This window comes from Geospiza fortis, unplaced genomic scaffold, assembly GCF_000277835.1.
Source record: "Geospiza fortis unplaced genomic scaffold, GeoFor_1.0 scaffold23, whole genome shotgun sequence".
In the NCBI taxonomy this organism is placed as follows: Eukaryota; Metazoa; Chordata; class Aves; order Passeriformes; family Thraupidae; genus Geospiza; species Geospiza fortis.
In genome coordinates this window covers 12,581,850-12,594,284 of record NW_005054303.1, presented here as the reverse complement: position 1 = coordinate 12,594,284, position 12,435 = coordinate 12,581,850, and the positions used below count along the sequence as shown (strand labels likewise).

The window sequence follows — 12,435 nt, the reverse complement described above, 5'->3', positions numbered from 1 at the left end:
TTGTGGGGAGCGGATGCTCTTGGCGGTCCGGGTGCTGCGGAGGGAACCGGGCAGATGCCCTCAGGGGGCGCGGATGTTCCTGAGGGGGATCGGGTGCTCTGGGAGTCTGGAAGTCCTGGAGGAAATCCTGGTGTTCTGGGGGTCTGGAAGCCGTGAAGGAAATCCTGGTGCCCTGGGAGGATCGGGTGCTCTGGGGGTCCTGAAGAAAATCCTGGTGCTCTGGGGGGTTCGGGGATCTAGGGGTCTGGATGTCTGAAGGAAATCCTGGTGTCCTGGGGGGTTCGGTGGGTCTGGGGGTCTGGATGTCTGAAGGAAATCCTGGTGCTCTGGGGGGATCGGGTGCTCTGGGGGTCTGGATGTCTGGAGGAAATCCTGGTGCTCTGGGGGGATCGGGTGCTCTGAGGGTCTGGCTGTCCTGCGGGACACTGCTGCTCTGTAACGCAGATGCAAAAACACCAAAAGCATCTGATACTGAACAAATCCCTCATCTTGTCCAGTGCTGCTGGATGCTATGAATTTCTGACTCCGATTTTCCAAAGTTCAGGGTCACATAATGTGCTTTTAACTAAATATGGCAGCTTTTTCACAGCTTCTACATTTTGCATGTGAGTTTCTTTGCTCTGTTCCTCTTTCTTTTTTGTCACTGTAAGCATATTGCCCAGCTCTTCTCCTTCCTAACATGGTAAAGAACAAGGCAATGATTGTGAAATACTGTCAGATTAAAAAAAATGGGCAAAATAGAAAGCATATATTATTGCTTGTATTTAACTTATATTCTCTTCATGTTGTTCTGTAGCTGTACATAAAATAGAGTATGTTCAGACAGAAATTCAGCTTTCTACTTGATATTAATTTTTTGCATATAAATACATTTTTAAAGTTATTGGAGGACAGAAGAAAAATAACTGCGGCTAGGGAAAGTTTGTGTGGGGAAAAAAAGAAAAAGACCTGGATAAAGTGACCTACAGTCCTAGTCTGAATTCAGTAAAACTGAAGAGAGAACCTAGTAAAAGAGAAAACAGCCAAGAAAAGAGTAAGTAGACTATCTTCCATCTTCAGGTGCAGACAGATCTCTCCATTGGACACTCCTCTGATTGTTTTAGGATTAGTATTATGGTCCTTGTATTACCTACAAGACTAGAGATGAGGCCTCCCCTCTACAAACACAGATAAAGAGAAAGCCTTGTCCCCAAAACCTCGGAGAGTGTAATCACCACGGAGCAGGGGGGGTGGTGACAGCAGTGTCTGAAGTGACTTGTCACACAGTGAGCGCCAGAGACAAGGAGTAGCACTCCTTTGAAAAGGGCAAACTATCCTCGATGCTTCAAGTGATTTCCAGACTTAGATCTTTCAAGTTCCCAGAGGAAATAATAGGGCTGTGGAAGCCCCAAGTTTATCCTCCTAACTGACCTTAAATTCAACAAAGCACGCAGACAATATAAAGAATGCCCGGATCACATGGAAACTGTTGGTTTCAGGACTTAGGCACTCAGCTGGAGATACATGAGCCCTGATCTTTGACCTCAGGGAAGACATCAGGGACATCAAAGCATTCCCCCTCCCCCCCCTTTTTTTTTTTTTTGAGCTGATCATAACTTAATTCAGGCACCAAGGATGGTCTCTCTCTTGAGTCACCGAAGCTCATTCATCCCTGGAAACTTTCATCTCTTTTTTTTAAGTCTGCATCACTTTCTAGAAAGGGATACTGGAAAACTGGGATTTGGAGGGCTAACTAATGATCTAATGACTCAGCTGGTAAAATTCAGTGGGAGGAGGAGGAGGCTGCTGTGGTGTGGGGACAGCTTCAGCAAATGGAGCAGAGAGACTGAGACTTGACTAAGACTGAAGTATCTCCTCTTCCCTTGTTTTGGAAATGTTGGCCAAAAATAAGAGCTGCTCACCAAGGTTACACATAGCCTCTTATCAACACCCTGGCTCTGCAAAGCCTCATAAATTTTAGAGCTGTAAACCCACTTTGTTTCTTTGCTCTCCAGAATAAAATGTGAGACCACAGGGAGGTGTTTTGCTGTCATCTCTATCCTGTTTACGAATTTTGTAGCTCTGGCTTTGTCTATGTTTGCTTTTCCCTTACAAAAAAAAAAAAAAAAATAAAATAAAACAACCCTAAAAGCCCTTGATGCCCGATTTGGAATGGAAGAAAAAAAAGCACAGTCACTGAAAATAAGCCTGAGGAAGTGTAGCTGCCTGCAGCTACTCAGTTAAGAGAAGATGATGTAGGTGGGACTTAGAGGCCACAGGATAAGATCCATGGAAGTGCTCAGGAGCAGGAGGGAAGTGCTGCAGATGGAGGTCATAGATATAACAAAGTCTCACATTGCTGGGGCTGCTAGTTCCATGGCAGTTTAGGAAGCAGACTGTCAATGTGTCCTTGGAAAGATGTTAAAAAATGACACCAAATGAGGGCCTTTATATATCTGTGCAGTTTTTTTCTCCCATGTTGGCGTGCAAGCACCTCTGAGTGCAAACAAACATCTGAGAACATCTGCTACAAGATGATCCATAAAGTGATTTAATTTTGTGTGTGTGACCTGTGAGGAGCACTCACTCTGAGGGTCTGTGGATAACTATTGAGGGAATCCACAAAACAGAATGTAGGAAAGCCAGACTGTCAGCAAACTTCATGTAAGAGACACTCAGCGGAGTCTGCAGTTCCCAACCAGGGCAAAACCAGTGCATTCATGGAAGTAATATTTTTTCTTTTCTCAGCTATTTATTAAAAAACAACTCCTCAGTTCCTCTTGATGGATTTAGGTTACTTTGAAAAGAAATTCATCCCACTCCCCTTTAAAAAACAATACTGCTACAGGACAAAAAAAATCCAAGATACAGTCTTAAACAGTTAATATGATATTCCTCAAATATTATCTCTAGAAAATTTGAAATTAAATATATGTATTGGTACAACATAACAATTCTAAATTGTACAAAGCCTCTGTCCATGACATTATCATTACATCTTATATACTTGATAAAATGAAGATATGAAAAAGTCATAAAAGCTTTAAGTCATATATATTGCATGTGCAGTGTGGAATTATTATTATTATTATTATTATTAGTGTTATTATTGTTATAGCAGCAAAGCTGTAGCACTAGTATACTCTATCTAGGCAAAAAGCTGTTGTAGTTGCATTTTATTACATAGAACATCCATTTTCTTAAATATCTGAGAACTTGTCTTCAGTGTGATCGCACCTCTCAGAAATATTTTGAAGTTCTGCACTGGTAGGAGTCATTCCTTAGTGTCATACAAAAATCCTGTTTGTGTGACAGCCAGCATAGATGGACAGATTCACATTTTATTTTTAAAAATAGGTATTTACGCACAAGAATGCATTTACTCAAAGTTTGAACTTGATAGAAAGAATCCTGACTACTCATGGAATGGTTTTATTGACAGTGATTTATGTTCTGATCCCTTCACTGCTTCTATCAAGTTGCTGCAGGCTTCCATGTACATGAGGTTATTTTTAGGCCCAGCAGGTTTTGGGGTGTTGTTTGAACAAAGAGAAACCCAGTATCAGTCAGCCCAAGATTTTTATAATGCTTTTACAGGCAGAAGTGGCCTTGGGTGGTTCTGCCCTGGAAGCTCTGTTTTGGGGTGATATTTTGGGTGGCACAAAGGCATTTATGGGTTTTGCGCCTCTCGTTGGGTCCCACAGGGGGCTCCCCTGATGGGGGAAACCCTCCTGTGACAGTTCTGAGCCAGGATAGAGAGATGCAAAGGACTTTTTCAGTCTTCAGCTTGTTGTTTATTGTTATCTTATCAACATTTCTGGCACGGTGTCTATGCCAGACTTAGTGCGCAGGAAAGCAAAACGGCTACAGATGTACAGTTTCGAGGTCTCTAAGTTGTTTCATCCAATTAACTCTTAAAACATACTTTATTTCCACCTTTCTACCAATAACTCATCCCTTGTCTGTCCACGTAACCTCTGCACTGTGACTTTCCTCACCCAATCATCCTGTGCCTCCAGCACTGCAGAAGATGGAATAGGTGAAGAAGAAGCAGCCTGAGACAAGTCCCAAAAATCCTCCATATTGCTTCCTATCTACTTCCATACTAAAAAACCCCAAAACCTAAATTTCTCACCCTGTGACAAACTACACTATTCTCTATTATCTATTTCACACTCTGGTAGACTCTAGTCTATCCCGAAGTCTTGGAATCCCTCTCCATGGGAGAAGGTTAAAGGCAGTGCTTCTCTGGGAGTCAGGACCTCTCAGAGCAGACAGAGGAATATTCCCTGTGCCCTGGGTTCCAGCAGCACATGGCACTGAGCAGCAGTGCTTCTCTGTCAGGGAGTCTGTCAGAACCCAGGAAATTCCTCTGGCTGTCCTGGAGGGCTCGAGCCCCTGCCCAGGGGTCTCAGAGACCTTGGGACAGAGCCCAAGGCCCCTGTGCCTTTGATCTTGACCCATGGAAAAAATTGCCAACCTTATAAGAAGATTTAAAAGCCACGAAAGTTTAAGTAGAATAATAGTTAGTTTGCCACGGGGTGAAAAATAGATTTTTGAGGTTTTTAGAATGGAGCTTGGGGTCCCAAGATGGAGGAATTTGGGCGTGCGTTGTTGGATTTCATCAGAAGGCTAGCTAAGAATAGCAAAAGAAAGAATGAATAACAAAGGCTTGTGTCTTGGACAGAGAGTCTGAGCCAGATGACTGTGATTGGCCATTAATTAGAAACAACTCTATGAGACCAATCACAGATGCACCTGTTGCATTCCACAGCAGCAGATAACCGTTGTTTACATTTTGTTCCTGAGGCCTCTCAGCTTCTCAGGAGAAAAAATCCTAAGGAGAGGATTTTTCATAAAAGATGTCTGTGGCAAATGTACACGTAGTTTTTAGTATAACAAGACAACACCACCTCTGAGGGCGGGCAGTGTGCCTCTGACTGAACTGCGAGACAGACCTTGGGGGTGTCAGAGAAAGAATGTTATAGATAAGAAATAATAAACAACCTTGAGAACCAGAACAGGAGAATTCTGACTCCTTCTTCGACTGCCAGGCTGGGAAAAGAGGCTTGTACGTATCTCAGAGTCACTGTGACCAGCAGAGATTCAGAGAGGAGTCAGGACCCCTCAGAGCAGACAGAGGAATATTCCCTGTGCCCTGGGTTCCAGCAGCAGCTCCAATTCCCTCCCTGCAGGCGCTACCCCACGGTGGAGCTGCGCGCCGAGACCCTCAACGGCTCCACCCGCGTCCCCATCCCCTCTGACAGCGCCTTCCTCAAGGCCCTGCTCTTGGAGCTGAGGCTGGAGGATGAGCACCTCTTCGTGGAGCAGCGGGACACCTGCACCAGGATCAACCACTCCTGCGTGCACTCCGTGTCCACCGCCACGGGCGAGCTCTGGCCCGTGCTGGCCTTCCACAAGAGCGGCCTCATCTACGCCTGTGTGCCGCTGGTGGAGGGCAGCCTGGAGCCACGACCGCCCCTCCTCACCGTCAGAGGGCTCTCCCAGGGACTGGCCCTCTTGTTGGGCATCATGGACTACGTCTCTCCCAGCCGCAAAAACGAGGCCGAGCTGAGCGGCAAGGTCGGGCAGCTCCGGACTCTGCTGGTCCAGGCCTGTCCCCTGGGCACCCCCCTGAACACCAACATCCGCAGCCTGAACAGCTCCTTCGAGGACATCCAGGAGATGCCTGTGGATAAGGAGCAGCCAGCCTGGAGATCCAGCTCCTACAAGGGCAAACCCCAGGTCAATGTCTGCATCACTGAGAAGGTCAAGTGTATGCAGTATGACCAGAAGGATGTGGTGGACACGTGGCAAGTTTATGGAGCTGTGAACTGCAAGGTGAGAGCGTTTGATGTGCAAAGTAAATACTCATTTGATGTAAAATGATGTATTGAGTTGAAAATTTTCCCAATTTTTGTTGTCTTGAGTCACATTCAGGAGTTACTGGTACCTTTGGCTGTAGGGAGATAGAGTGTAAGAAAATAAAGATAGTGTAGAAAGTAATCTTACCCCTAAGGAGTTGCAGCTGGGCCAATTATCAAAATTAGGAACAGGCTACAGCTGTAACCAATGAGAAGAGTGCTATAAAAGAGTGGGGTGGCTGGTTGAGAAGGAAACTGGAATCAGTTGGCTACTTTGTGAGGAAGAAAGAGTCAGTGCTCTGAGGAGCTGCCCATGAGAAGCATCAAGAAGGCATGGAACTTCTGTGATAAGGAGACAGCAGTATGGAACCCCTGCAATAAGATGACAACATTTGACTGCTTGATCACATTGCCCTTACTTTAAATGAACCACTGAAATGCCTGAATTAGACAAAATATATCCAGGCTGAGATGTCTAAATGTCTTCTACAAGTGTCTTTACATGAGCATTTTAATTATTTTTCCTGCCAAATGAAAGTTTAATCTTCTTTCCTTCCTTATGCTAGTACAACAACATTTTGATCCCACAAATGCTGGTGTTCCATGACATAAGTACAGTTGATAAAGAAACTGGTTGTATAATTATTTTGCATGGTTTGTATGTGACAGTGATTTTCATTGTAGAATCCCAGAATGGTCTGGGTTGGAAGGAACCTTAAAGATCATCACATTCCAACCCTCTGCCATAGGCAGGGACACCTTCCACTATCCCAGGTTGCTCCAAACCCTGTCCAACCAGGCCTTGGACACTTCCAGGGATGGGCTTCCCTGGGCATTGTTTAATATTAAAATATCTCATTGTTTAATATTACAAACTGGGGACTATTTACTCAATACATCCATAATAATTATGAAATATATTAAAATTTGTAACTATAATTTGTACTGTCATTCATTCCTTGTTTTGAATTGTGCTTAGGAAGCACACAATATTATCTTGGCACACTCTATTTGTAACTGCCAGTGTTTTTCTAGGAGAGACACCAGCTAATAAAGTGGGAATTTAATTATTTGCATGCAGTGGGAATCTCATCTCCAAAGGAGGCTGACCTAAATGCTGCACTCTAAAGCCTGGGTCATTTCCCACCTGCCATGCTGGTAGAGGTTGTGTGGATGAGCTGCTTCCTGCTCTCACAGAGACAATTCCCAGGTCATTTTGCAGGGTGGGTGGATGGCCTTATGCAAGAAGAAAGCCCAGGTGTGATCATGGCCTTCTGGGGATGAGACAAGGGACACTGTGCTGTGACAGAGCTGGCATGGGACCACAGAGGCCATCCAGAACAAGCTGGAAGCTGGAATCCATTAAGTGGGTGTTGTGAAAACAACCTAATTAATTAAGTTGTCAGCAAGTGTGTGAGACTGATGTCTTAGTACTGGTGGTTAGTACTAACGATCGAAGCCAACTGAAAATTGGTAGGGATTTGATTTATTTTTAATGCTAAAAATGTGTTTTATTTTTGAACATCTCGCTGTGACTTGATTCAGGTATTTTAGAATAATGTCTTGACTTCCTCTTGCCCAGTGTGACATCGAGGGATCTGCACCAAACGTCACCCTCAGCCTGACGCTGCCGACCAACGCGCCCCCGCTCCAGGACATCGTGGTCCATCACTGTGTCACCTCTGTGGACCCTGCCATGCTCCTGTCCACCAGTGCTGAGCCCCTGCATGATTCTGTGTACAATGGACCCTACAAATTCCCTTTCATTCCTCCTTCAGATTCCTTCGACCTGTGTTACTACACTTCCCAGGTAACAGCAGTCTCCCAACCCATGCTTTTTTCTAGTATTCAAACAGAAATAAAAACACCTGTGTGGGCATCAGCCCACACGGGCATGCTGGAGTGAGTTTGAGTCCAATATAGATAATAAAACATTATATAAAATGGGTTTTATGTAATACACTGCTTGGAAGGCACTTAAAGACTTGAGTTGTCTGAGTCATGTTCAGGAGTTATTGATATCTTTGCTTGGCAATGCTGCTCTTACTTTAAATCAGCCACTTAAATGCTTGAATTTGACAAATTCAATATCAGCCTGATATCCAGGCTGAAATGTGAATTGCATGCCCCCCCAATCTCTGTTATCACAAGCAGCCTGAAGAGTTTAGCACAGTCACTAATTAATGTTTGGGGTCTTTTTTAAAGTACTTTATCAATGAACACAGTGTATAACTGATCTTGTGGTGATGGTGTTAATATATCTTGAGAATGAATATAGTTTTTTCCAGGTTCCTGTTCCACCAATTTTGGGATGCTACCAACTTGTTGAAGAGGGATCACAGATAAAAATAACAGTTAATTTAAAGCTCCATGAAAGCATAAAGAATTCTTTTGAGTACTGTGAAGCTCACATACCTTTCTTCAACAGGTAAGAATAAAGAAAGCCTAAATAAATGTCTTCCATTTCTCTGTTATCTTCCCAAAATGAACTTGTCAGAAGTCAGTACAACAGATTATGCTCCATCAGGGTGCTAACAGTGAACACCAGCCTTGGTGAAATGAGGTGAAATACAGAATTATACCAGAATATTTGGTGACACTCCAAACACTTCTTAGTTGCTCATCTTGTTTCCCTGTGGTATCTTCTCACATGAAACATTGCCACAATCCCCCAGGTGGATTAAGCTGGAGATCACTTCCAGCCCAGGGTTACCTGTTCCTTAAGACTGCTAATCCTAGCTGCAGATCAGCTTATCAAAAATATAGTTATTTCAAATTAAAACGATAGTTTTCATCTAAGCCTCTCTGACAGCTGCCACGACCGTGCTGCCACCTAATTACCATGAAAATTCAAAGATGGAATGATACAAAGTTGCTGATGCTGATCATAGTGTTAGTAAAACACTATCAGTGAGCTAAAACATCAACAGCTCCTTTATGATTACTGGGCTGAGAGCACAGTGATTTCCTCCTGCTCTGTAATTTCTTCTCATAAATTAGCAGTGTGCTCAGATAGGTGTGATTGGTCTGTATGCACATAAATAACATCTGTCAGCATTTCCTGGCTTTCTGTAACAAAACAGGCATTAACAAATGCTGAATGATAGTGATTGCAGTGGTTTTATTTCTCCTCTCTCCCATGCAGGGGCCCCATTGCTCAGTTAGAGTACAAAGTTAGTTATGGCCAGCTGGATTTGTTCCGGGACAAGAGCCTCCTGGTTTGGGTCATTGGTAAGGACCTTCCCCCTGTGACTGCCCTTCCAGCCCCAGCCCCTTCTCTGCAGCCTGGGCACAGCTGTGGGACTTCTAATGGATGCTGTCTTTGCCTTTAGGACAGAAGTTCCCCAAATCTTGGGAGGTTTCCCTGACTGCAACTCTGTCTTTTGGCACCGCAGGCAAAGAGCACCCAACTGATTATGTGTGCACTGGAAACACTGCTTATGTCAAAGTAAGTCACAGGCTCTGGGAAAAGAGGCCTTAATAGTCAATTTTTATTGCCTTCAGTTGAGGATACATTGATTTAAAATCTCACATTCTCAGCATGGATTTTTGTTTTCCTGCCTAGAGGATTTGACATCCTGTCACTTTGGAGTACCCTTGCACACACAGAGCACGTGACACGGATTGCCAGGATTTGCACAGCCAGGGTGACAATGTGCATCTGATTGTGTTTTCCCTCTCTTTTTGTAGCTGTACTTTAGGATCCCAGACTTTACACTTACTGGATGTTATGTAGACCAGCATTCTGTTCAGATCTTTGTTCCAGGGAAGCCCAAAATTACTGCATGTGAGTTGCTAAAATTGAAGTTATGAACTGGCTATCAGTGACTTAAATGACATAACTGGAGTTGGACTTCTGTTCTCTGCTTTTGAGTTGGGGATTTTTGTGATGTTTAAAGCATCCCTGGAGTAGGTACAGGCCTCTCCCTTTGAAATGAGAGCTCTTACAAAGTCAGCCTCTCTCTGGGGCTCTCTCCCTCTGCCCTGTGCTGGTTGCTATGCTCTCCATAATGGCAGAACTTTTTTGGAGGGCACAGGGATGATCCTCCCTAATCTGGTCCCTTCTTTAGGACACCTTTGTCAGAGACATTTCGGGTGGGTTGGCAGTACCCAGGTACAGAACTCAGCTCCTGCATGCAAGGTGACACTGCTGCTGTCAGTGTCACCACACCAGCACCTCTAGGTGGATGTGGCTCTACACAGAATGTGTGAAGCAGAACTCAAATCTGCTTTTTTGTTAACACATGAGCACTGCCAAGCCTGCACCAAAAATACCCTAAATGGCACACAGAAAGCACTCATTAAAGCTGAGCAGCTCTGCCTGATGGAAGCATTTTTATTTGTAGCTGTCTCTGCTGCAACTTCTGCCAGTCATGGTGGCAGAACTCAGTAAATGCCTTTTGAAAAGCATGATCTACACTGTTAATTTTGTGACAGGTCACACTCAGCCCTAAATTGTAACACAGAAAAAGCAGCATTTTCATGTTTTATATTGAGTGTGCAATTTATATTCATTGAACAAAATCCAAACCATCCACCTGCTTTTGACTTAACCTCTGTTTGAATTTTAAGCTCATGACTGATACATTAGTAAAGGTAATTGAAGCTGAGACTTTAAATGTCTCATTATCAGAAACGATTTTCAAATAATAGTAAGAGTCTTACAGTTTAAAGAGGCCATTATACCTTTTCTGTAAACTGGTAAGGATGGATTAGTAGTCACTTAACTTGGATGAAGGAATGTCTGATTGTGAGGCACCCTGTAATGCTTATTTTTCTTGCCTGTTTTTTTCCCTTTAGCCCGGGAATTGATTTCTTCTGATTACTACATCTGGAATTCCAAAGCACCAGCACCTATGGTATTCAAACCCTTACTGGACTAATGTACTTGGAGATAATTTTAATATTTAAACCAAACACAGTGTTAATGAGATTCTTGTCATGATGCAGTAAAATAAATGTTCTTCAGCACTTTTGCTTTCTTTGTGTTCTTAAATATTTCTGTTGGTGGAAAACAAGAGGTCACTTGTCTTAAAAACATGAGTTGAGTTAAAAGGTTGAGTTCTGGCTGACAGCCTAGAGAGGAAAATTTAAAATGTACTTGCTGTGGCTGATTTTACTTTCCCTTCTAACTTTAACTGGTACAAAATATGTCCCTGGTGTTACAGGTACAGACATTGAGATTCCCAGTTACTCCCAGTTACTTCACTGGTTTCCCATTGCAGGATGGGAAAGGTTTCAGCATCCTATTCCTGTCCTGAAGTCAGAAGAATCTCATCAAACTCCAGAGAACAGTTCAAAGCAGAAGTTCTTTTATTTTTACAAGATGTGTACAGAATACACACCAGTCAATAATTCACAAGGATTTTCACAAGTACTGCATGAACAGCACTTCTGAAAGTGGAGGCAATTTTAATGAAGGAATCTTAATTGCCTCTGCCAGCTGAAGTGGTGAGTTCCCTTGCACACATGCCTGTGAGCTGCCTGCTCTGGAAGCAGAGGTGTGAACTGGGTTTTTCAGCTCACAAGACTGGTTCTGAAGAGGCAAAATCAGCTAAGTTTGCTGGAGGTTCCAGAAACCTTCACTGAGCTGTTTTTCCTGGAAAAGTAGGTGGAAAAAGTCTCAATTTACAGATGCAAACCTCTAATTTTGAGATCTGCAGGAACACAGGAAATGGACTTTAGGAGAGTTACCAGGAAATGTGCAGATTCTGAAGGGCTGGTGAGGAGGTGCCAGAACCTGGAGAGCAGCACAAAAGCAGAGGATGCTGATTCCTAACAGAGCTGCTCCTGCCCTGCCTCATGTCTCACTGTGCTCTGTGGGGTAACTCAGATCAGGGATTGTGCAAGGAGGGAAGTTTTAAGCTATAATCTGAAAAATACTTAGATTGGTAGAGCAATCTGATGGGTTGGTTAAATGTTCTAGAAGGTGGAGATGCTGTTGAGCTGAAACTGCTGTGCAATCTTAGAGCTGTGACCTGTTTCACACAGGTGATGTTTAGCAGCAAAGTGAATTTGTGATTTTGCCCAGGACCCTGCTGGAGTTGTCCATGTGCCTGGACACCACAGTGTGAGTGGGAAGAGGAGCTCTCTCTGCTGGAAGGGTTTAGAGCCTGTTTTGGACACCAGGCCACAGGGTTTGCCCTTCCACCTACCCATGAGAAAGGTGGGAGCCCTGCTCTGCACATCAGGAATGGCTTTTCTTACTCAAACAGCCCCTAGTAAATTCTGGGAAGCAATGGCACTGCCTAAATTAGTGGTATTTTAGGAGACCCTTTGCACTTAATTTCTAAATCCTGATCCTTTGTGTTTCCCTCTTGCCCATGTCTCTGACTCTCATGCTTAGGGGAGTTGAGGTGCTCAGGAATGGAGGGCTCTGGCTTTGCTAAGCTAAAAATGCCATTTATTCTACAGAAGCTGTGAAAGGAAATTATGAACTGCTTTTCACACACTCAGTAGGGCAGGTTTGGAGGGAGGGAGAGGGCAGGTGATGTTTCCCTGTAGCCCTGAGCAGTTTTTCACAACCTCACATCAGCCATCACCTGTTTTGATTTGTTATCAAGGTTTGCTCTGTAATTGCTGCAGTGCTCTG

At 43.9% G+C, this 12,435-nt stretch overlaps 1 protein-coding gene across 1 annotated transcript in view; it reads left to right on the top strand.

The window, feature by feature from the left end:
- The window catches only part of AP5M1 (adaptor related protein complex 5 subunit mu 1), a 14,068-nt gene extending 3,254 nt beyond the window's left edge, over window positions 1-10,814 (top strand). Inside the window, exons 3-9 of the mRNA XM_031066202.1 lie at window positions 5,175-5,820; window positions 7,426-7,653; window positions 8,132-8,271; window positions 8,989-9,074; window positions 9,176-9,291; window positions 9,534-9,630; window positions 10,644-10,814. Coding sequence (XP_030922062.1) covers window positions 5,175-5,820; window positions 7,426-7,653; window positions 8,132-8,271; window positions 8,989-9,074; window positions 9,176-9,291; window positions 9,534-9,630; window positions 10,644-10,726 — 1,396 coding nt within the window. The 3' untranslated portion in view covers window positions 10,727-10,814. The remainder of the gene's footprint in view (window positions 1-5,174; window positions 5,821-7,425; window positions 7,654-8,131; window positions 8,272-8,988; window positions 9,075-9,175; window positions 9,292-9,533; window positions 9,631-10,643) is intronic.
- The last annotated feature ends 1,621 nt before the right edge of the window (window positions 10,815-12,435 follow it).